This window comes from Cygnus olor, chromosome 1, assembly GCF_009769625.2.
Source record: "Cygnus olor isolate bCygOlo1 chromosome 1, bCygOlo1.pri.v2, whole genome shotgun sequence".
Taxonomy (NCBI): Eukaryota; Metazoa; Chordata; class Aves; order Anseriformes; family Anatidae; genus Cygnus; species Cygnus olor.
In genome coordinates this window covers 114687312-114712817 of record NC_049169.1, presented here as the reverse complement: position 1 = coordinate 114712817, position 25506 = coordinate 114687312, and the positions used below count along the sequence as shown (strand labels likewise).

Below are 25506 nucleotides of genomic sequence, written 5' to 3'. Positions count from 1 at the left end.
AGTGAGTGGATGCATCTATCTGCTTGAGCAATACATTGCAGACAGGTAGAATTAGTGAAGCATAAATGTGCCTTCCAGCTAAGTGACAGGAAAAAATGGCTTATTAAAAAAAAAAAAAAAAAAAGGAAGGATAAGTATGACTAAAAAAAAAAAAAAAAAGGAAAAGAGAAAAAACGTTGAAAAATCAACAATGGCAACTGATTTTTGTGAAAGTATTATCCATTTTACATTTCTAAGTTCACAGTATCAGCCTTGGGAACCTCAGTGTAACTGTTAAGTCCCAAAGCAAACTCGTCTAGGAATAGAAGAATTTAAGTATGCATGTCTGGTTTTTTAATATTCTTGATGTGTATTCATGGGTTTTATAGCTTGCTATTTTGTATTAAATCATTCCCCAAAATATTTCCTCTGTATTTTTCCTGGTCTGATCAGCCTATTGTACATAGCACTTAATCTGACAGATACCAACTTAGGTGCAGAAGGTTGCATAAAAGAATTACATTGAAGAAGGCTACATTATGATTTTCCCCCAAAATCCTCTTCTGCTGAAAGTAGGTTGCAAAGCCCTTGTTACAAGAATTGTATCTTAGTATACCCTGAGACAGTTCCTGATGCTGTAAGAACCTGAATTTGTGGCAGACCTCTGGACGGCACAGCAATGCTGGCAGTATGGCAGTATCCATTTCCCTTCCTTAAATCACCAGTGTCTTGTTTCCAAGGGAAAGTAGGTCCAATAAAACCAGCTAGGTTTGGGATTTGGACCTTTCTTTGATTATGACCAACTCTCGAACAGAAATTCAAGAGTCATCAGACAGTATATCCAATAACTCTGCTAAATGTGTAATTCTTATCTTGTTCTCCATGGTGGAAGGGAACAGTGCACTCACCTACAATATTAAAAGATGAAGTAGCCATCTATTATTTCTCTTTCCTGGCTTTTATTTAAGCAGAAACATGCAGAGGTGGGAGGAAACTTCTGTAGGAAAGGACAAAGACATGGTGGTCCATAAACTTGTAAAGTAGTCATTGGTGAAGGCATGAGAGAAAACGTACGTGGGCCAGTTCCTCGTGGCTGTGTCCAACCAGCTGGCCCTTCTTCCACAGTTCCATATCTTGAAGAGAAGAGTTTGAGTGTGTGTCTAAAAGTGTACACATGATGGGTTTTGAAAGGTGTTTCAGTCTTAAGATTTTCTTTCTTAATACCAAAGTTAATACAGAAATCTTTGGCTTCCTGTGTCTTTATGGACTTTCCATTATTATGTTATTACCAAACATGGAAATTCAGTCTGATTAATTCTTTATTACTTTGTCTTATTTATTTTTAATCAGTCTGAATGAATATTGGCTCCAAACATGCTGGAACAGGGATTTCGTGTCATCAGTCAGTCAGCTGTAGGAGGAAAAGAGCAACACAGTTACTGACGTGTTATACATTACCCAGAGTTTAGCAAACAAGGTCCTAGAGGTCCCTTGAGTATTCCATGTTTACTACAACAGACATCCCTCTTAGTCATAAGAAATTCATCTGGTGTATGCATAAGGGATGCATACTTGTATGACTGTTCAGCTGTAATTGTCAATAATTTATCAGCCACTAAATGTACAACAAATGTGCCTTTTTACCCATGAGCTGTCTGAAAATCTTTCATTTCTCTCTTCCCCTTCCTTCTGCTCCTGCTTTCTGCCTTTTTTGTCCCTTACCTTTAACATGGGAAATTATTCCTGCCATTATATTCCAAAAGCCTTTCTTCTTTCCATTTAATGAATTTGGTTTTGGCAAAGAAGTACTCCATTTGTTCCAGTGGTGCCAGAACCATTTGTATTTTAATTGAACTGAGCCTCTAAGAACAGGAAGCTATAGTTCCCTGTTAAAAAAAAAAAAAAAAAAAAAGAGAGAGAGAGAGCACTTTTCTTCCTAACTAACTACTTTGTGTTGGTCCTGATTTAGGTGCCGGAGTTCCTCAGTTCCAGCCAATTGCACTGAACGGTCGTATCCAGCTTCTCACAAATGGTTCCTTGCTGATAAACATGTTTTGGAAGAAGACAGTGGATACTACTCTGCAAGGTCAGCAATGATGTGGGAGCAGACGTCAGCAAGTCCATGTACCTCACTGTTAAAAGTAAGAACTAAAACACTTCTCTGTGATCCAGATATTACCACTGAGTGAAAAAGGCTGCATCCTTAGTTTAGACTTTTTTTGTTATTTTTAATTTAATGTTGTACTCAACTGCATATGGTAGCATCTGAAAAGTCTAGTGGTTGATAAAAAACATTGCTTAGCAGAGAGAGAAAAGGAGATTTAAAGATGTAAAGGGTTAACACCTCATTTCAAAATGTGTTTAACTTTTTTGCGGTACAGTTGAATAATAAGTGGGAAAATAAAAAGACATTATTTTTATCAAAGAAAGGAAAATCCAACTTGTTCTCCAATGGACAGCTATATTTTAGACCACTAATGCTTGGTTTTAAGGGTGTTCATTTGTTGCAATGTCAGGAATACATAACTAAATTCTTTGAAAGCAAGAGCGTCAACCTTATTAGATTTGCAAGCCCAGTACTTCAAATGTCTTGTCCATTCTCATTCACATACTGGCTCTGTTTTCCAAAAAAACATGATATCCCAAATCTCTCAAGTAAGTACATTAATTGCATATTTCTTCTGGGGATCTGTAGTGCCAGCTTTTGTGGCTTTCATAACAGAACATTTCTGGTCCAATCTTCAACTGTAGTAGCAATGCACTGCTGTAATATGCTAAAGAAAAACAGCTTTCCTCTGGTTGGCAGCTATGCACACTGCCTGTCTGATCACTGCATGCAGTTTCATGTATGATAAAAGAGCATCCCTTATCAAGTAAGAGCAGGAGCTTCCCTGGAGAGTCGTTGCTGTTTGAATCTAATGAAAACCCCTCTGGCTCTAAGATAGCAGGCAAGCACGTCTGTACATCCTTATACATCCACACTAACACATGCACTGCTCCCAGCATGGCTATTAAAGCAAATGCTGTTAGTGCATTGGTGCTTGCATAGAAAAGGCATGGCTTTAGCTTTAATCAAGTACACATTAAGAACAAGCTGCTTTCGGGAGTGACTGATGGGAGTGTGCCATGATGGACTTCATGTATAGCTGGATCCCCAGGTCTGGTAGCATGATTGTGGCACAAAATACTTGCACCTAATCAGATGAAGTAACTCCAAAGTGAGGGTCTGTACCTGCCTTTACTCTCCCTGGTACTGTATCTTGTTTATTGTTTTCTTTTCTCCGTGGTTATTCTGTCTCCTTTTCCCCTTTCCCCAAAAAACAGTTTCTGGACCCTAATCCTTGGTAATAGCCCTATTACTAGTCCAAAGCCTCAGGCTTCCTTCATGAAATTCACAGTTTTCTTAATTAATTGGTTCTGCATACTGTGCTACCCTGCTTCACAGGGTCACCCTAAATACCTCCTCTATTCAGTTGCAGAAGATGATCAGACCTGGTGAAAACATTGATAAGAAACAGCCTTCCAAAATGTAATAAAGATTAACATCAATATATCTTCCTTGTGATAAATTGTCTTCTTACTTTCCTTCAGTCTGTATGTACGTTGTTCACGAGAAGCAGTTCAAATCACCTGAGAAAGAAGTTTACAGTCCCTTGACAACGTCCTGCTCTTCTTCTTAACTCTCCTTGTACCAGAGACACATCATTTATACAGATGCTAATTATTGATAACATCACTGTGAACTTAAAAACACTTAGTGCAGGTGATTCTTTTCCTCCAAATTTAATGAAAGTTTCCAGCTACTCTCTCAGTAACATTGCTGGTTAAATTTCTGCCTTCCATAGTTCTTATGACTAGTCTTCTCTTAAATGAGAATGGATGTTTCAGTCTTCCAGCATTTCCTGTGTCACCTGTTTGTAAACAGAAAGGATTTTTTTTCTTACTGTAAAGACAGCTCAAGCTTCTTTAAACCAACTTAGCTTGCATAATAAGATTCTTCAAGGTATGAAGGAAATGTTGGTAGCTCCAGATACACATTTATTTAGTGCCTCAGAGTTTGCCATGTGATGCCTTTACCTTAGAGAAGAAGACCCAACTTCTTGGTTGAAGGGAGATTGTATGAGGAGCGAGTGGAAAGAAAAAAAAAAAGTTGAGAGGAAAGAAAGAGGATTCAGGAATAGTAAAAGAATGGTAAAGAAAGAGCTGCCAGAGTCAATGCTGAATCAGGAACCACAGGGCTAGAATGGCAACTGTGAAAGCAGAGAATCTTCATTCAGTGGTTATTATCCTTCCCCCTTTCTTTTTAACAAATGCACATAAAAACTGTGATCAGTGAGTTTTTATTTTCTTTGGAACCAAGGATAAGTGATTCTGAATAGTTATTCACTAATACAATATTACAAAATTATGAGAGAGATCTGGAATAAGGAATCTAGTGCTATCTTGAGAAATGACCTGGTGCTTGGGATGAGAAGACTCCTAAAGAATTTCTATAAAAGATAATGAGCCTTTAACATGAAGGAAAGAACTAAAATTATTTAAAGGTTGCCTGGGAGTCACAAGGGAAGAGTTCTGCTTAAAATGGGCTGCCTTCTTGCCTTCATCTGAATAAACCTCACACTTCCTAATTCTACTTTAGGAGCATATATAACATGATAGAACAGTATTGCAAATAAATAAATAAATAAATCCCCATTGGAAAGCAAGCTTTCTGTAAGGTATGTATGATCCTATACAAGTAATCTGTTGGGGGCACTCATGTTAGCCCTGCCCCTTCCTAAATCCATCACTTATTTCAGTGTTCATATGGACTGAGAAATTTTAATCTGATCACCAAAACATCTCCAAGAAACCCTGTCTGCCAACAAAACAGAATTGTTTCATTAACTTTCCTCTCAGTATCCTTCTTAACTATTTGCATTATGTTTAATACATCAGTCTAAAGCTGTAAGCTCCAATCAGACCCACACTTCCCTCCAGCAGGAGCATATTAATCCCAGCTAATACTTTAATGTTAAGTTTCACCATGTAAACATAACATAAATAAAAAATAAATCTTTTTTGTTGTTGTTATCTTTTATTTTGTTCTCTTATCTCTTTGTTTGGGAAAGGGAGCCTGGTCGAGTGTAAAAAGACGTTTAGTACCCTGTTCCTGCAGCTGCCTTGAGTCTTGTCTGTGGCAATTTAACACTTCTGCTGCTTCTGCCTCCTTTGGTGCCTCTTGTCCAGTCAAGAGCTGTTTCTCTCCATCCTCAGACAACTCATGGAACAAAGGAGCCCTGATTGCAAAACTAGCTTAACTGCAAAAGAAATAAAATAGTAGTTTAAACGCAAACAATCCCAAAATACACTTATGAAGGGAGATTCTAAATCTAGTGAAGATGTTTCTTCAACTGCTATCTAACAATTGTTCCACCATATTGCTGCAGCACTGCAGCATTTGTTTATTAAAATGTCTAGGAGTCTATGCCTGGCTTCCTCCATGAACTTGATCTGGGCAAGATAAAGGTGCACTTCCCATGTGGCCTTTCAAATGAGTTTGCTTTGCTGTAACACCTGCAGTAATGCCAGTGTGATGTCATGGAGAATTCGCTGTGTTCTGCCCACCAGGGGGCCTCTAAATACTCATCTTAATCTTTGGGAATCTAATTCCTTATCGAGAATACAGGAATGTTGAGATCTGCCTGATTGCTATTTTTATTTCTGTGAGAAAATAATAGCATTTATATAGAGATAATAGCCTTTTGTCTATGTTGAATTTCTCATCAAAAATGCATATATTCCACAAGATGCTGGTAAGGGTGGCATTATTTGTTGAGCATTTGCAAAAATGGATTATCTGCAACGCGTTGTACACAATAATAAAATCACCCTCCCTAACACCTTCAAAAATGTTTATAGGGAGAACAGCAATCATACTGTTACAAATTCCCTTGAGCCCAGCTATTCTGATATTTTGTAATCTATCTCTGCTCCATTTTTCATAGTTCCATGGTCTATAAATAGTATTTTCTGAGGCAAAACAAAACAAAGTCCCCTAGTCTGATTGTGTGCTCTGTTTTACTATTTTTCTACTGACATTCTCCTATCTTTGAACAAAGAGCTTTTTATTTATTATCTTCTTCAAACCTATTTTGCATCTACCTCAGGTAAAGTGAATTTTTGTCCAGTGCACAAATTTGGCCAAAAGTACTCCTGTATCCCAAAGTGTCTTTTCTTATGAGTTGGCCAGCTGGCTACCCTTACATATCTTTGTCTTTAACCTCATCACAGGCAGCTGTATCTTTCACCACCTAGTTTTGGCAGACAAAGGCAAAATCTGTGTCCAATGGTGATGATGTGAGCAAACTAGAGTATAGCTCAGTTCTATACCTCAGTGGATTTCAATACTCTCTCCCTGTTTTAATTACTTATTTATTTTCATTAAATGCACGGCTTAAAAGAAGCTGTAAGAAAGCTACAGTAAATCTTGGAAACATGTAAATTCTTCCTAGACACGAGTACTTTCTCTTGTTAGTAAAGAGCCCATTTTTTCCTAATGAGGTCCTTCCACTAGGAGAAATGAACAAGGTCTGAATACTGTTTTCTGCCTCTTCAGACCATTGGCACAGCTTTGATTTAAGGACTTGCACTTTAATCACCCATCATGTGTCATTACCCCAACAGGCGGCAGCAGCCGCAAGATACAAGCTCCAATAAATTGCACTGAAAATCGCTGAAGCGATCCTTTGTTGATTTTCCTTTACAGCTATTCAATGGCAGATCAGCTGTCATAACAACACAGTGCCTGTGGCAACAGGGTGAAATTAAACGTGAAGTATGTTCAAGGTAGCTGGTAGAAAGCTGGAATATCCCTTTTTTCTGTAAATTCAAATGCTTTCTACTTCTCTCAGTAATGCCAAGCCTGTGGCAATTGGCTAAAACGAATGCTTTCTCTTGTAAGATAATTGTCAGATGCACTGCAGTACAAATACTCAAGTGCTTTTGTATGCAAATCTTTGCAATACTCTCATTTAAGAAAAGGAGGGAGGTAAGGATTTCTCTCTCTCCTTAAAAAAAAAAAAAATAATCTTGTAGGGTGCAAGGAGAAAAAGAATATCAGTCTTTTTTCTTGTCTGGGAGGCTGGCTGCACAGCAATGTTTCTGGCAGGAAGGTGAAATAAGAATTTATCTCTAGCTAGCTAGCTAGAAAGTGCACATAGGACCCGCTGTATCTTTTTGTATTTGTATCAAGAATATCATATAATTGATTTTTTTTGAGATTTTTTCCATCTCTCAGTGTCATGTTGCCTAAATATCAACATTCAAAATGACACATGGGTGGGGGTTATTTTCAGAAGTTCTCTTTCTATTGAAGTGGATACATAGTGGATACAGAATATTAAGGCTTTCTTGAAAAAATTATGAGTTTAAAGCTGTGGTGATCTTATCTTTTGAAAACCTTCACATCTTCACTGTTCTTAGAAAGCCTCGTAGGCAATAGGATTCACAGTGTGTGTACTCTAGCTGCTGTTTTATTTTTTTAAGTTACTGAGAACATCACCAATACTTAAACACACATTTTTACAGCATGTCCTCCTCTCTCAATCTCAATATCTCTTTTCTCTTATTAAATTACTAGTTTATTCAGAGAAGATTTACGTGTCTCTTGTATGAATTTGGTGTTCAGGTTTGGCCAGCTGTTGTCAGTAGGTTTCTGAGCAGCAGAATTTATTCCAGATCAAGGATTATGGCTTTTATGTACTTGAACACTGCTGAAACAACACCTCAGAATATTGTCTGCTCTACTCTTCTTCTCCACTTGAGATGCTGGTCTTGCAGTGGTTGATACAAGCTAGATAGATAATCCATTCACAATAATGAATTCATCAAGGAAGTATGCCCAAATGTTTCAGTGTACTGTAAACTACACTGTGCTAAAATATAATATTCTGGTATCTTGAAGCTCTCTTGTCTGAGAAGAAATACTCTGGAATTTATTCTTACTGATAATTCAAAAGGTTGTTTTCTTGAAAGACAACTTAAAAAAACTATTCAGATTTAGGTTTACCTTCACATGAAATGTGAATAAAGACACTTCTGGAATGCAACGTCCCAGTAAATTTTTAAGGAAAATACATGCCGCTGAACTTAGAGTACTTGACAGCCAGAATTTCAGGATTACTCATTTTTGAGTTGCGCATTACTCATGTATCAGGCTCAGAGTTTAGTTTACTTTTCCTTCTAGTTTGATAGAACAGATAGAACATCCTCAGAAAAAGATTCTTTTTTTTTTTTTTTTTCCTCTTGTTTTCTTAGAATAGTAATCTATGCAAATTTTGGAGTGGTTCTAAATCTCAAAGTCAGCTATATGAAAGTGCGTCTTAATACAAATAGTGTTAGGACACCGTTCTGAGAGGTTATTTCTTTTTTTTTTTTTCCTATAATCCACGTGGTAATGACTAAAAACTAACCATGTCTGTAATTCAGTAGTGATGGTCACTGGTTTATATAGAGTCAAATGGATTTCAAATTCAGCACATATAAAGGTGTGCAGTCATTTTTCTTGAATGTTTACCTTAAGAAGCATTTAATGTTTATGGTGTATATGGCTCCCCGGATTTTCATGTTTCTGTTTGTATTCAGCCAAATAATTTTCCCGAGTAACATTTTAAAATACAGATGATTCTGTGAATACATTAGTTTAAATTACAGGGGGGTGGAGTGGTATGCAATGTGTTTGCTGGGTTTAATGTTGACTTCTCGTAGAGTGCAGGCATGATGTATTGTTGCTTATTTTTATATTTGCAATGTCATCAGGACTTGGGCCTATTTTATTAATAAAGATTAAATAAACTTCAATCAAGAGAGCATTGTAAAGCAATAGTAGGATGTAAATTAATTTAGTGGGTATGTGCTCTACACATGACTATTTCCACTTCAGAAGAGTTAGCTTTTATAGTAGTTTCTTATCCCTTTCCCTTCCCCTTCATCCACCCTGTCCCTACCTTTTTCCCCACCTCTCTTTTTTCTGTGTCTGGCATACTAACTTTAAGGTACATCTCATTTAAAAAGTTGTAGCCATGTTCCAGTAGGACAAAACCTCAGGTTCAAAGAGGACAGGATCCTCATTTTTCCTTTTCTTTTCTTTCTTCTGTCCATCCTCATCTAACCAATTTATTTTTTTGCAACAGCGTGAGTCTCTTTTCCACTCAGACTGACTTCAGTATGATTTTGATCACATTCTCTTTCAAAGTTTATCTGAAAAAAGGGAAGCCAAAATTCTACACATAATGAGAAATGAATGAAAACAGAATGGTATCTGCCACAATATATTTATGCATCACCTCCTTACAGACTTTGAACAGGCAACCTGTAAAAGATAATGTAATTCTTCTCTTTTTCTTCCCTTGGCTTGTTCCAGTCTGACTGTTGTTTGCCACGCTTTGCCAAGGAAAGGCTTCTTCCCATGGGCTGTACATCCCTCCCAGCTAACCCACACCTTAACAATGTGCAGAGTTCATCAAGGCACAGAAAGAGTGTAGCAGCCAGTTGCATGTCAGACTTTGCTGATTTTTTTTTCATAAAAGACTATTCTTGTTTCTTAATCCATTTGAGTGAGTGACCTGACGGTCACCATCATTCCACATTCACCCTTCCAACTATCCATGTCACAGTTTTGCATTAATCATCTTCTGTGAGTCTAGGATTCACAGAATGCTATTTGAGCAGCAAAAAGTGTGGATGGTGTCTTAAATCATAATATTTCTTCTTATATACCAAGGGTTGTTCTGCACTTTGAATGAGCTAACCACAGTCTTTTTCAGCACAAGACCTGTTTCAAAAGGTTATCGACTAGTTTTGATTACTGAATGCCATCATAGAAACTGCATCATAACTCTTCTTAAATTAATTTATTTGGGATTTAGGTTCATTAAAATGTTTTTATTCTGTTCCCCAGCAACGACTGGGAGTTTGTTCCTTTATTAGTATGTGTACTAAAGTATCTTTCTTCCATAGCTGATTATTAATTCATAGCTTTAATTTGATGCAAAAATTAACATTTACATAAAACAAGGAAAGAAAGAAACATTGAGTTATAACAACAATACCAAAAAAATTGCAGTAGCTTAAAAATAAGTAGGTATAAACTGTATTTGAATATCAAGTGACAGAGACCCCAAATCAGTTACATACATTTTGCTGTATAATTCTCTTGCAGCAACAGAAAAAAAAAAAGAGAAAAAAGAAAAAAATAGTTTATATGCAAATATTTAATGCTTTGTATAAGAAGAGTTTATTTCTTTTTAAATATATTCAAATGTCGCTATTACCTGAAGACAATTTTATGCAACTGCTTCTATTGGTGCAATTTTAAGCTTTTCTTAAAGGAAGCAATTTTGTCTTCAAATATAAAGAAAGTGTCATTTTCTGTAGTACTTTTTGCTTGAAAAATAGTTTTTTTTTTTCCCTTTTTTTTTTTTTTTTCCAAAAAGGCTTGCATGGTAGCTCTGTTCATAGTCCTCTGTGAAAATCCTGCCGTGGTACACAGTATAAATACTGTGTACAGATTCTGTGATAATCAACATAAAAACAAAATTTACATCTGGGAGGCATGCAAAAGGAACAGAAAATGCAAGGTAAGAAGAAAAGCTGTCTACAAGCTGAAGATGCTGTGTACAAAAGAATTTAAGGCATTGTTTTTTATATTCATTCCTGCTGTGCATGTCAGGTACAATCAGAATGAAGGATTTGTAAATGTAGATTTCTTTCAGCAGTCTAAATGTATTTGCATTGTGCAAAACAGATTTTCTTCCCCCTGAACTGTGTTCCTAGCCATTAAGATTCAGCCTCTGCATCAACACATGAGCTCCCCTCCACGTTGTTCTTTCAGTTATTTTTTTGATATGTGATGCTTGAACGTTTCTTAATCGGTTGCTTTTATGTTCTTTGTGGGGAAAAAAAAAAAAATGTCCGCTTGCGGCCACGTCAATTGATTGATTTCTAAGTATCTCCACAGTATGGGTAACTGAAGAAGCATGGCTCCATTTTTAGATAAATCTTATTAGGATCCTGCAGGGTTATGAAATGAATCGATTAGGTCTAACAAACCAGGAGCTAATGAATGAATGAGCTCTTACTGTTGTCCTAATTACTTATGGTTAATCTAACCAAATCCATATATTTTTTTAACTGTTTCCATCAGGCTACAGAATAATTAATCTTACATTCAGTTTTCTTTTTCCTTTCCATATTGAGTTAGAATATTTGATCATGTAGGAATTGTGTTGTCCAGGCACTATGTACATCTTTATGAAATTCATTTTACCTTCTCTAGCATCATTTATTCAATGCTTAACTTCCATCTGGTAAATTCATAGTAGACTCCAGGAAAGCTGTGTCACGTAACTGTATGGATGTAGGTGAGCACACAATCAAATTAAGAAAATGGAAATGATTTTTCAATGAGAGAATAAATGTTATACTTCCAACTATAGTTCTTGACTGGCGGATTAGTATTTTCCATTAAAGTTCTTGTCTTGTTTTGAAATATGCAAAGCCTCCTTCTGACTTTGCAAAAGAGTAAGTAACGGTATCCGTTAAGCATTTAGATGTTTATGAAAGTTGGCCACTGTCCACCTTTATCAGAACATTAAAACAGCAGTCTGTGCAGGCACAAGTAGGTCCATAGGATTGCCATGGTGAAATTGTTTAGCTGTGGTTGCTGCGAAGCTTCACCATGGCATACTGCATTGTGCAAGCAGATGTGTTCTCAGGTGATCTAGGAATATGCACGAATATGTGGACACCTGCATAAATATGTTATTTGATTCTCACCAAAATAAAGAATGTAAAAAGAAACAACAACAAAAATCTTGACATGATCAGGTATTATAGCAATTTTCTGAATGTACTTCTTATTCTATTTACTTAACTGTAATACAGGTTTCAGAGAGACACATAAAATGATTGGTCTATGGTTGATCTGATGAAAGTGACTGTCTGATTTCAAATCATTACAACAAAATAAAATCACATATCTAGGTTTTTAGCAGCAAAAAATTTTAGAGCTATGATGGAAACTTTGCCTTTATTAAAAATAATAATTCTTTCATATGTGGCACCGTTATTGATTTTTTTTACATTAAATTTATTCCCTTTTATTATGTATTCCCTATGCATTCACCCAAAGATGCATCCTTAATATTATGTTGTTAAAGCCATGTCTTCATTCTGAAAGTAGAGCCCTGATTTATAAAAGTGATGTGCATACAATGTTTTTTCATTTCATCAGAGATGCTGAAGGATGCTTAGCAAAGCAGAAGACTAGGAATTTAAGCATATGTTGCTAGGAGTTGGTTTGAGGTTTGGGTTTTGTTGGTGGTGTTTTAAAATTTAACTTAAGATTTTAAGGAAATCCTGTGTGTATATATCATATGCATACTCTGTAGGTACGTGTAATCAATCTTCAGCAAATATTGTTAGCCTTTGGTAATAAATACACCAACTGACTTCAGTAGTCTTGCTTTCAGTCAGCACCTCCTAAATCATCACCAATGACCTAAGCTGAATTTGTTTCTACTAACTGATGCATCCCATTCTCCTGTTACTTCCATCTCTCTCCTCAAAAAAAAAAAAAAAAAAAAAAAAAAAAAAAGGATTTATATCAAATGTATTTTCTGAAGATTAGCTGATATAAAGTTGTGATCATGAAATGGGAGACTGCTTTCTCAAAAATAATTCTTTTCCCTCTTCCTTCAAAAAAGAATACCTCAACAGAGGTCTTACATAAGTACATTCTGTTGCATTCCTTCAGAGAGTAAAAAGAGCATCTATTAGACTATTTTTTCCTGACTTTTAATTACTACATTGATTTTGGTAATTGCATACATGTACATACACAGTAATGCAGCAGGATTTCACTTCTGTGGTCTTATCTCAAAACTGGCTTTTTAAATGTGTTCCTATTACTGTAAGTGCTCCATAAGAAAGCAGTGCTCTGCTATTTTGTCTAACTTTGCAATGCAGCATATCTGTAGCATTTTCTTCTGGTACAAGCTGGCTCTTTGCCATGCACTTAGAGGCATAAACCCATACTTTTAGCAAGGAATATCTGCTATCAGATTTTAAGCGGTGACTTGCCAAGCTGAAATAAGGAAGAACAGACTTTTCATAAGTGGTTGCACATTGTTGTTGAAAATCCAATTACCGTTTGCTAAATGCTCATCTCTAAGATTTAAATAATAGTTAAATGAAATTCCTAGCTTTTAAGGAAAGTGGGCACGTACTTAAATGTTGAGGAAGATCATTGCAGGAGTGCAAAGCAATCCAGGCTGTCCTCGGGATTTTTGCTGGCTCCGTGTAACATTTTTATGTGTTCCCAGACTATTTCAATGAACTAGGCAGTGGATAGACTGATGTGAACAAAGAGTTCTGGGGTTCAATTACTTATAGCATTCCTTGCCTTTCAGGATTGACTTTATTTAGGCATTCCCAGCTGCATAACTCATTGTGCAGAGCTAGTTAGCTCCCTTTCTGGTTTTAGAGCCTTTAGTGTGGATGTAGAGACCTCCCAGAGCAATTAAAGAGGTATTCAGATAACTGAGAAAGGAGAGAACAACCTGGTGAGGAGTAACAGTTTGGCAGTCCCCACTATTTAGCTTGACTAGGAATGACTAGGGCTCCTTCTTCTGTTGCAATCTGCTTTTAACCATTGCTAGCTAGTTATTTATTTGAGGTACAGTAGCAGAGTGAACCCCTCTTCTAGAAGGGGGAACTCAGATGTACAGTCAAGTGAGCACCAATAAGCCGATGGCTTGGCCTCCACTGAGCTGTGGTAGCTATACATGCCTGCCTAACATGGGTGTGATGCAAGGTAATTACTCAACAATTAAAGAGAAAGAGGCTGAATTTCCTCCCATTTGCTGTAGGATAGTCATGTGGACCTGGGCAGTTACCACAGCTTTACTGATAGATGGTTCTTCAGATGTTACAAATAAACTGTGTGTTTAGGTGTTTATACACATATACCAATATATGCTGTCTTCTCCAATTCTCATTAAGTTCCTTAGGTCTTGTCCATATTCAAGATTATTTCTGCTATTTCAAGAAATATTCAAGATTATTTCTGGAAGGTAGTGGTATATCTTGAAAAAAAAAAAAGGTTCATTGATTTGGTTTTGCATGAAAATAAGCAACTACCTTTGTTCTGGAAAAACCTGTCTAATGCCTCATGCATTATTGAATCCAGTTCAAAATGTGTGCTTTGGGGGCCACCAGGATAGGCAGGGAGTGGCTCTGTTTGTGGTTCTCTGTCTCCCTTCTCTCCTTGCCCAGCCCTGTGGCTGGCGTGACTGAAAAGTCACTGTTCATTCACTCGAGGATGTTTTGGAGGTTCATCTTTCAAACAGAAATGGAAGGGTGGTCAGCAAGACACACATGGAACCAGCTTTTCCTTCTGTATCTGTGCCTCTCTAACTAAGTGGAGATGCTATAGTTTTCATCTATTTGGAGAATTCAGCTTGATCCAGCCTTCATTGGCTGTAGCTTCTGCAAACAGCATATTTTCAGATGTCTTAACAGGGACCTGGTCTCATTCCAATCTCTTTAGACCCAACATAGGCAGTTTTCTTGAGGCCTAGGACTGTGGCAAGTTGGCAGTTTTGTTCACTACCAACTATTCTTGTGCTGCTTCTGAATGCAAATATCCCTGTGAAAATTCACTTTATGCCCAAACACAGCCTTCTAAAACATCAAGTTAAAAAGTGTCTGAGAAATTTTGCTAGCCTTATGGGAGTAGAGTGAAACATTGGGCTTGAAAACAAATTTTGGGGATATAAATATATTTGTTTTTATAAGCTGTAAGTGGTGAAAAGTGGGATTAAGTTTATAGTGAAAACACAACAGACATTATTCTAAGCCCATGGTATGATTAACATAAGGACATCAAACAGCCATATATATACAAGCCAAAATACGATGGCAAAAAAAATTTACCTGGTCAAGAGGATGTCCATTACAACTGTGAGAGACAGAAAAATTAAGCTTATATAAGAGAGCTTTATGTGTCTGCGACTGCCTTTAAGATAGTCTACTTTCTATGCAGCATGCAGACAAGAATGTGTTTTTCTGTCTTGTGGACTATGGGAGAAAGACCCACTCCAGTGGGTCTGCTATCTACACGTCTTCAGCTTCATTAAGTTAGGCTGATGAAATGTAATTGTTTTCTGGCTACCACTGGTAGGAGATAAGTTGGAAAAGGTTTGGAGCACTGCTAGGTTCCTGTTCCTCTCATTGATCTCTACAAGAACAATCCATTCTAATAAATCTTGGATTCTAATCCAAGCTTCTATAATGTAACTGAGAAATAAATGCTTCTTAGTTAATATGCCTCAATTAATGGGTCACCCAGTGTAGCTGTAGCAGGTTGCAAGTTAGTAGCTTTCAGGATCTGAGCCTAATAATTACAGGTTTTCTTTCCTTTTTTACATGAATTGATTCATAAGCCTTACTCAAATGAATCGCTCTTGTAGTCATTAATTATAGTATACACATGTTAATGACATCATTATCAGAATATAACTAATATCCCAAGGACCACGTGTCACAGTTGTTTCCTGTGCAAACAATTGTGCTTGATAACACAGCCTGTCACAAAATGCCAAAAGAAACCACATGGTGTCTTGAAATGGTTGTGAAATTATCATGTGTCACAGCTATGTATGTCATAAACAATGCCATCATGACTAAATTTTTCATTAGTATCTTCGGTGCGGGATACTGAAGGGAACAAACAAAATCCTGAACATATTAAGTGAAGCACATAATGCAGCAGTGAATTGTTTAAAGCATACCCTGTGACTGAATTAAAGTACATTAGTCATGAATCGAGGATATGCATAATAATGGGCAATATTAAGGAGCTTCAGTTTTTTTTTTCCTTGACTTTATAAACATAGAAAGGAATTATTATTTTTTTTTTTTAATATTCTACAGATTAGGTCTCGTTTAGCACATCTCTTTTAGCGTGTATAAGTACTGAATAATAAGATAATAGAAGTTTTCAGTATAACTCATATTCCAGCAAATTAAATCCTGGCAAAGGAAAAGTCAGTTACAGAACTCCTCTGGACTTCTGCAGGATCAGAGTTTCACCCAAGCAGCCTACCATTGTCTAAAAATCAGCAATCTCACACTCCTGCAAAGACGTCCTGGTGCAGCAACCTTTTCAAACCTGTGGTTGGCACATGGTTTTTACTTTTGATAGTCACAGGCACAGAGCTGTTCATATTATCAGAGTCAGTGGACCCAGCATGGGTCCCACAGCATTTATCTACATTCTCCTGAAAGTGTAAGGTTTTTGAGATACATTAGTGTTTCTGCAGTGCATGGGATTATCTCCAGCAGGCTGATCAGCTTCAACACAACTTCAGTCCTACTGGACACAAAGCATTTTTCCAAAGCTAGTAGATGTCTCTGCCTCTCTCTTAGCAGTCTCTGCACTCTGGATTTGAGAGAAAGTGCTGGAGTGGGCGTTCACATCACTCTTGGCCAGGAAGCTCCCAGAAACACTGATGTGGTGCAAGTGAGGAAGCTGGCTCCTCCAGGGTCTAGTCTATGGACAGTATATCCAGAGTTAGTAAAATTAGCTGTGCTTCAGTCTAATCTCAGCTAGCCATTAGGCTCTTCCTATATCTAGTCGAGCTTCATCCTATTTGAAAAAGTTGTCTTACTCAGGATGAATTGCACGATGGTGGTACTTACATCCCTCTCTATACTGTGACCCCCGATCTTCTCTTGCAGAGGTCTGAAAGCAGGCTCAGCCCAGTGCATTAAGAATGACTGAAATCCTCCTTTTTTTTTTTTTTTTTTTTTTTTTTTTTACTTGTATATTTTGGCAGTGTTGCTGTGTTTTGAAGTTTTCCTTCTGAACTATAAAAGTAAAAATTGATTAATCTGTATGTTTTTTGTTTTCCTGTTTTTCTTTTACAGAACTGAGAAAAATAATTATTCTCCATCTGTGCAAAATTGCCAAGACTTATGGGTTTGCCAGGCACAGAAAAGTAGAGGATTTCCCCCATGCTGCGCAGGATTCTTGTTACAGGGCTCCCAGGAGCAGTCTTTCTCTAACACTGCCTTCTCTGTAGGGTTATATATGGGACCCATTGACAAACAGCTTGGTAGAAAAGCTGTTAATATCATCATCTTCCAGAGCTGTGCTTTTTTTTAATCCACAAGACTGTACCTTTAGATGCGCTGCTGATAGCAATATTGCAGTAGTCAGGCAGTAATTAGCTGTCAGTAACAGTGTAGAAGGATTTGGCTCTCCATTTGCTTTCTCTATACACTGGGCTTCACAAAGCATGTGCTTCTGATACTGGTGCTATTCTGTATGAAATATGAATATGAGTGAACCAGTCTCCCTGAATCAAGTCCAAGATGGCTGACACGCAAATAATTCAGAAAATTTAAAGTTGAAAGACTGGTCTCTAAAGCAGTGGTTTAATTTACATCTTTATGCTCTGTGGTACTAGTTGATCCCAAAACAGAAAGAGAAAACTGTCTCACAGGCTGCTCTTGAATTATGTATTTTTCTTTACCAGGATAATGACATGGTAATTCTTGACAGATGACCTTTTTGTGCATTTCCTGAAAGGTTTCAATAAGATTAAGATAAGGGTTCATATTCCTCTCTGTTTTTACCTGAATTGGAGTACCAAATCTTCCAATGTTTTACAAAACTAATTTTTCAGTTTTACAGTCTTGCAGTTACCAGCTAGCTCAGCTCTGGTACATGCAATAAATTATCAGTGACCCCTTTTTTCACCTTTTTACCTCAAACTCCCTTTCTCTACAAAGGACACTATCTAATTAAAACACAACAACAGCCTGCTCAGAAAGGATTAGAATTCTGGGGAAAGAAACTGTGTGATATTATAGGGATTTATTCTGGCAAATTCTGAGGCAGGTAACATGAGCTCTGGATAGAGAGGTGTAAGAGACTGGTGAGATTTATGAGACTGCCAGAGCTGACAATACTAGAAGAGTTACTGGAGCTGCCAGCAACTTTGCAAGCTTTTGGAAAGAAAATCAAAGGATTATTGTTTGTTAGCAGCCACATTAAAAATGTATTTAACTGACACATGGCTGAGAAGGCTTTTACTTTCTTTGGCACTGCAGATATGAATGCATGTTTTTTTCTTTTTCTTTTTTTTTTTTTTCCCCCTCCACAGTTCACTGGAGTTCAGCTCCCTAATGAGCTCTTCATTGTAAGACTAGTTCTGGGCTTTCTTCTTGGTTGATCACTCATACAGAACAACTGAGTCACGTACACAGTGTAAATACAAAACATTTCAGGAACCACACAACTTTAAAAAGTTTTTGAGTTGTCCTTGGAAAACTTTGTTAAATATGTTTGGATCTTTATTTTCTACTTGTGTAACTACCTCAAAAGAAGCAAACATATGCCACATGTTAAAGAAATGTTATTAGAAATGATTTGCTTTCTAGATAATCAGGGCATATTGTTAGGAAGACTTCAGTTGCATTCAGGAATGTTAAGCAATTTTGCAAAACAACTTGAGCATCTAGAAATAAAGGAAGGAATGTAGCAACGTCTTTCAAAGCATGTGGGAGGTCACCTTCTAGGAAATTGGAATTTTGATGCAGAAAATGGAGCAAAATGAAAGTATCCTACATGGCATTCATCAAGCCTAACTGAAAGACGAGTCTTCTTTCTTGCAGTTTTCCATGCATTCACTATTTTCTAGCCAAGTGCATAACTAAAAATAATGCAGGAAGAGGAGAAGTAGCATCATTCACTAACTGCATAACCCTGAGCACTGTGTAATCCCCTGTATTGAAGGTGATTGTATCTTGTGGGAAACAATATTTGTGTAATTAAAGTATGTATCAACAAACATGACCGCAACACAGGAGACTGGAAGTTTCAGTTCTTCTGTTTATTGAAATTGTAAGTGCGTGAACTTGACATGGAAAATAAATTTCTTTTCTACTCCATATAAGATGAATCCGGATTTCTCTTTCTACCTTAACTCTTACATATTTTTAAAATCTGCCACCACTAGAGCCTGAGTCTTCAAAATAGAGTACTGTTATTCAAGTTGCAGGACTAAATACTAACGGAAGATGAGGCAAACTCTTTGAGCCAATTGTTTGATCTGTAGAAGTAGTCAAAGCAGCCTGGTTGTATACTCCTCCTTTCTCTTTCCTGGGAATTGAGGGAAACTGTTGCCCACAAGATGTCCTGAAGGCATCTCATGTGATCATCACTCCACTTACTAGAAGGGGAAAGACGAAGAGGAAGAGGGAGGGAGAGGAGAGGAAGAGGGAGAGGGAGAGGGAGAGGGAGAGGAAGAGGAAGAGGGAGAGGAGAGGAGAGGAGAGGGAGAGGGAGAGGAAGAGGAGAGGAAGAGGAAGAAGAGAGGGAAGGAGGAAGGAAGAAAAGAAAGAAAGAAAGAAAGAAAAAGAAAAGGGAAGGAAGGAAGGAAGAAGAAGAAAGAAAGAAAGAAAGAAAGAAAGAAGAAAGAAAGAAAGAAAGAAAGAAAGAAGAAAGAGAAAGAAAAAAAAAAAGGGAGGAGGAAGGAAGAAAGGAAGAAAGGAAGAAAGGAAGAAGAAAGAAAGAAAGAAAAAGAAAGAAAAAGAAAAAGAAAGAAAGAAAAAGGTGTGGGGGAACACTCTGCTTTCAATAACCTTTTCCTTGTGTAGGTAAAGGAAAGATGATACAGGAATCTATGCTTTTGTCTCAGTTGAAAGTTGTAGTTGCAGCTGCTTTGAGAGTGACAGCCCCTGCATTTTTAGAACATTCATATTCAGTTAATAGTTTGGAATCATTCTGATATTGTTATTATTTTAATTTCTCTTACTAGTAAAGCAAGTGAAAAAGAGATGTTATTTTTGACATCTTTCAATTCTGAAATCTTGGTGAAATACTATAGGACAAAGGTATAACTCTAATAAGGGATTTTTCTGTCAAATTTCAAAGAACAGCCAGATTGTCTATCAACTAACAGAGAGCAGAAAAGTGCAAGTGCTTCTCAAGATAAAATCTCAGAACGTTTTTGACAGGATCTTAGGTAATCTGATAAATCTTTTTTTTTTTTCTTTATTTTAAAAGTAGTTTAAAAAGAAAAAAAAGAAAAAAGAAAAAAATAAAAGCTGGGTTTGAAAAGTTATTTGCAGAAGAGTAGCAGTATGGCTATAAAATGTGAGATTGTGTCCTACCCATCAATCAGGCAGTCTGTTCTTAACAAGAAGTCTAGAAGCATTCATCCATGGGGAAAGCAGAAGCTGACTAGAAAATAGTGAAAACTCTACTTCATGGTAGAAAAGAGAAATTTTATTTATATTTTACTTGACAAAACTATTTTTTATTTCCTCACGGAATGAATGGATATCAGGAAAAGGTTCTTCACCGAGAGTGTGGTAAAGCACTGGAACAGGCTCCCCAGGGAAGTAGCCACGGCACCACTCCTGCCAGAGTTCAAAAAGCCTTTGGACAATGCTCTCAGACACATTGTCTGATTTTTTGGGTGATCCTTTGGGGACCCAGGAGTTGGACTTGATGATCCTTGTGAGTCCCTTCCAACTTTGGTATTCTATGATTCTATGAATGAGTCAAGGATGTATTCCTAGCTGACCACCAGGGAATCCATGTGCCTTAGAGTGATTTTAGCTTTAGATTTTAGGAATTTGAGCTATTGTACTAGTATTGTTTGGCTGGGAAAAAAAAATATATGAGAATTTTCACAAATTTTCAAAAAAATGCATTTTGAAGATTTTTGTAAGCATATTCATCTGATTTTTGGACAAGTTCGGAACTGGAATATACATTTTTATTCCTCCTGATTTCACGATTTTGTATCACCACTAACTAGGAGGTCTCATTTGGCAAAAGATTCTGGAGTAGGTGAAGAAGCAGTACACAGTTATAAAACAAATTTTACCATTTCTGTGCTTATGTCACCGTCTTTATAAGATAAATAACTCTATCTATTGCTTACTATAGGGTTTGCACAATAGCAAAAAAAAGGTTTATCTAAGCGGTTAAGCCATTGGTCAAGTGTCTGGTCAGTCAGGTCATGCAAGGAGTTGAATAGCCTTGGAGCTATTCAACAGCTGAAGCTGCAAATGGAAAGCAGTGCCTTTTGCCTCTTAGTATTTGAAAGCTGTCTGTATTCATGGTCAATGAAGTGGCGTTACTATTGAACAAGTGCTTGGTGCTCTGAATCCAGTTTAATAACAGAGACAGTTTAACAAGAAGGGAAGCTTGCACAGCAGCTGATGACTGTTGCATTTGTTTATGAATAAAATAAACAGAATATTTCCATGTCATAGGGAAATGATAGTTATGACTTGCTAAAAATTATTACTTCATTTCTGTGTATATGTTCAAACATGTTTGTGGACAGAAAAAATATATATATTTCTCAAGAAAATTAAATAAAAGGCTCAAAAATATTTAGAAAAGTCCACCCATTGGCTCCCCACTGGTAGATTTCATGTGTAAATCAATGCCTGGGAACCAGGATCTGATGGAGCAGAATAGCCATAGCTGACTATGAATCCCCCAGGAAGATAGTAGTAAAAGCGGAATGAGGAGCTGGTTAAAAAAAAAGAGAGAGAGAGAGAGAGAGAATGTTTTCATGTTGACCCTGTAACTAGCTGCTTCATTGATTATATTCAATGTCTGTTGCATTCAAAATGTGAAACTACGTTTAACAGCATGACTTCTTCCTTTGCCAGTAGTTGAATTACTACCACTGCCATTTTGGCTTCTGTTTTTGAGTGTTCATTCTGTATGTGCAAGAGAGAGTGTGAATTCCTATTCACTAGAAAGACAATTTAAAGGAAAAAAAAAAATTTAACCAAGTCTCTTGAACTCCTTGCAAAATTGTGATGCAGGAAGGTATTGTAGAGGAAAATGACCTGCAGCCCCCATGCAACATGCTTTGCTCATGAGATAGATGGCTATAATTTACTCCTGCCTGAAACACTGGTATTTATGATATCTTTCCTTGGCCAAAGGGTAAACACCATCTCCAGATAAATAGATTTTTTATATATATTTTTTTAATGAGAGTATTGAAACGAAAAATGCTCAGGACAGCTGAAGGTCAAGTGAAAGACGTAAACAGGGTTGCTTTTTCTTTTCCAGGTAATCAGAATAACTCTCCTTATGTGACTGCATGAAAAACATTTTTTCCTGTGTCAGTCACACATGCATGCACATGCATGTAAGCAGAAACACACACGCCTTGACCCCAGTTATATAGGAGTACCCTAGTCATATTGCTGGACACTCTGAATACTGGGAACAGTAGTGTAAAATTTGGCTTTAAAACTCATTTGCACCTGTTTTCTGGTTCACAGCTGGATGAGCATATTGGTTCCTCTAAATAAGCCCAAATAACTATAGCTGTGGTTCAAATTAAGGCCTATTTCCGCTGGCCTTAGGCATTTGGGTACTGAAGCCAAATTGTCAGCTGCTGCTTTTGTCTGGGAGCTTTAATAATTGTTCAGTGTAATAGTCTCAAAATCCTCAGTGGAAAGACCTAGCCTTTAGAGTAGACAAAACACTGCAAAGACATATTAGTAATAAATGTAAAAAGCACAAAAAATTCCCAAGCCGGGTCCTAATTTTAGAGTTAATCATAACAAATGAGATTTTTCATTTCTGATTTTCTGCTGTTAAGAACTGCTGCTTATTTATGGGTACATATAACTCGCAGAAGTATACTGAATATCTTTACTTTTAAATATTGTGTTTCTCTAAGCTGTCTTAGTTTTTCAATACTAGCAATTCTCTTCTTCCATAACACGTATTTTAAAAAATGTTGTTAAACACACAAGTAGTCTATCAGCTTTTCTTACACCATGTGGCTTTTAAGATGGTTCCCCTCTCTTCTAAAAATTGTCTCCTTTTACTGATCAGCTGAAGAGATCTATTTTTCCTTGTAAAAAATTCTGGCATGCTGAGCAGCCAAAGTAGAAAACAGACCTAATATTGGAAAACAAAAGACAGAGTAGATTAAGAATCAAGTTTGTGTTTTTCAGCAACAAGTAGCGCTAATATCCATAGACGGTCAGACCATTCCCAGACAGTCTCTGTGACAGGGCCAAATGTTAGAATTTTGATTGGAGAAACCAGATTGATGTCCATTAAAATAAATGTCTTCAGAGCTTTTTATTAGTTCCTTATTCTCCCCAGTTGAACCTCCTTTCCTATCTTTCCTGAGATAGCAGCATTTGTTGACATCCTAAATAGCCACCTGAAATCAGGTGACATGAATGCCTGGTTCTATGAACATACTCTACTTCCACAATGTGAATACTTTTGTGTATATATACAATGTCATAACACCCTTGTTAGCATTAATATGCAGAATACATATGTATATTTATTTATATTCTGTATGTTAACTTATTTATATAGCAAATGCCTACATTAATATAGAGAGAGTTGTACCTTGCTGATTTTAATATCTTTGAGTTTTGTCCCCATCATCAGAGTATCAGATGCTACTGAACTATTTGCAGCTATCCAGACAATAAAAATATAATTCATCTGAAAGGTTAGGCAAGACTGGTTCTACCAGAACTCTTTCTTATACATCAGCAGATAGTATTTCATGGTTTTTTAGCTCATAACTGTGCTGTTATAGAGCCAAGTCACTGTGCTTAAAAGTATACTCACTTGCATGAATGAACAGTGAATGAAAACCATTAATGTCCCAGAATGCACTACTCACCAATACTCATTTTTGTTGTAGCCAGTTTCTTAGTGTGTTTCTGCTTCATCTAAACCTGTCAATACCTCAATTAGCGCTTGCTTCTCTTCCTCTGTGAGGGACATTTACACATGTCACTTTACAGCCTCCAAAATCTAAAAAACCCATGGGAATAGTTGGGTCATAAAATACAGCCCGATCAGAGTTCATGTTTTCCAGTGATTTTCTGGTTTAAAAAAACAAAAACAAAACAAACAAAAAAAAAAACACCACCACCAGAACTGTAAACTGTTTGGTTGTTTTTAATGAAAATACAATAACAAAAACAAAACCAAAAGACACAAGTGTATTAATTTTTTTAATTAAAAAGCACATATAGAAAGTTTAAAGAATAACAAGTTCTAAGAAAATGAGTGTCCTACCATGTGATTCTGCAGTCTGTGCTTTTACTGATTTGTGTTCAGTAAGTCTCAAAAAATTAGAGCACTGTACTTTACAATTATGATAACATTAAACCTCTAATATAGCATTAAAACTTGATGCTGTCTTGATGGCAGATTAAATTCAATTTAAGATCAAAGCATAGGACAAGATATGTAAAATTATATACTGCTGGTTTAAACTGTAACAGTCCTGCTCATTGCAAACTGACTTTTATACAGGGAGAAGGAACATGGCAATTGATCTGGAATAGAAAGTGACCCAAAAGAAATTTATACTTAATGGATACATGTTTCTAATACAAATTTTAAGCATCTATACTTTTCAACAGTAGTGATGATAAGAATAACACCATCCATTAATTTATTGTGAAAGAAGATGGTCTAAATTTTCATAAACCACAATTAAATATGTTAATATTTTATATTTTAATAGATCTTTGATCAGTTATTTTCTTGACAATTAGACAAGCTCTGAGAACACTGATTTTCCAGTGCCTCATGTGGGTTACCATAATTTGTCATAAATTTCCACAGGCTTTTACTATAACTGACTGCAGGCAACAAAGCTGTCAGCTTATCATTTCCCATTTTCTTTCTCTTGGTTATTAGGAAGTGCAGTTAGACAAAATGGCAATTGAAGTTGCATGACAATGCAAAAGAAAGTCATTCATTTCAGTACCATGTCAAAGTCAAAGGAAAGACCAAGAAATATAAGAAGCTGCTGGTCTCATGTGTATCATCTGAAGACAGCAGTTTGCACTATACAAACATAAAGCTAATGCAAGAAAAGACCTCAGGAAGAGGGAAAAATTACCTCTGCAATTTGAGAGAAAAGACCTTTTTTATTTTATTAATGTGTCTTTTGGTTAAAATTCATAGTTGTCATGCAAAATAGATCAACTTCTTTTCCTATAATGTGACCTGAAACTGCTTCTGAGTGAATAAGATATGAACCCTAAATGTTCGCAGCCTTTAGCCTGACATATTCAATCAGATCATGAGGCGCTGGTGAAACTGCCAAGTTTTCAAGACATCATTGTCATTCTTATTAAAGCTTAGCATCAAACAAGGCCTGTTCTAGCTTGGAAACACATGTTTGAATAATACTTATAATCAAAGTAACTTAATTTATATCAGTGGAATACCTAGCTGAAATCATATCTTAGAGTGAACAGAATCCTTATTCATTCCTACCTTGTGATATATGTCTTTAGAATTTTTTTTCAAAGATTACCTTGCAGAGATGTTCTAATGTCCTAATAATGAAGTTTTTACATATCACTGAGTTTCATGTTTTGATACAGGATTTGTAATGCAAACTTAGGTTGCTGGGACATGGGCTGATCATGTCTGTG

At 36.6% G+C, this 25506-nt stretch overlaps 1 protein-coding gene across 1 annotated transcript in view; it reads left to right on the top strand.

Moving 5' to 3' along the window:
* Positions 1–25506, top strand: part of DSCAM (DS cell adhesion molecule) — a 475090-nt gene that overhangs the window by 326569 nt on the left and 123015 nt on the right. Inside the window, 3 exon segments of the mRNA XM_040530051.1 lie at positions 1949–2020; positions 2023–2055; positions 2058–2120. Coding sequence (XP_040385985.1) covers positions 1949–2020; positions 2023–2055; positions 2058–2120 — 168 coding nt within the window.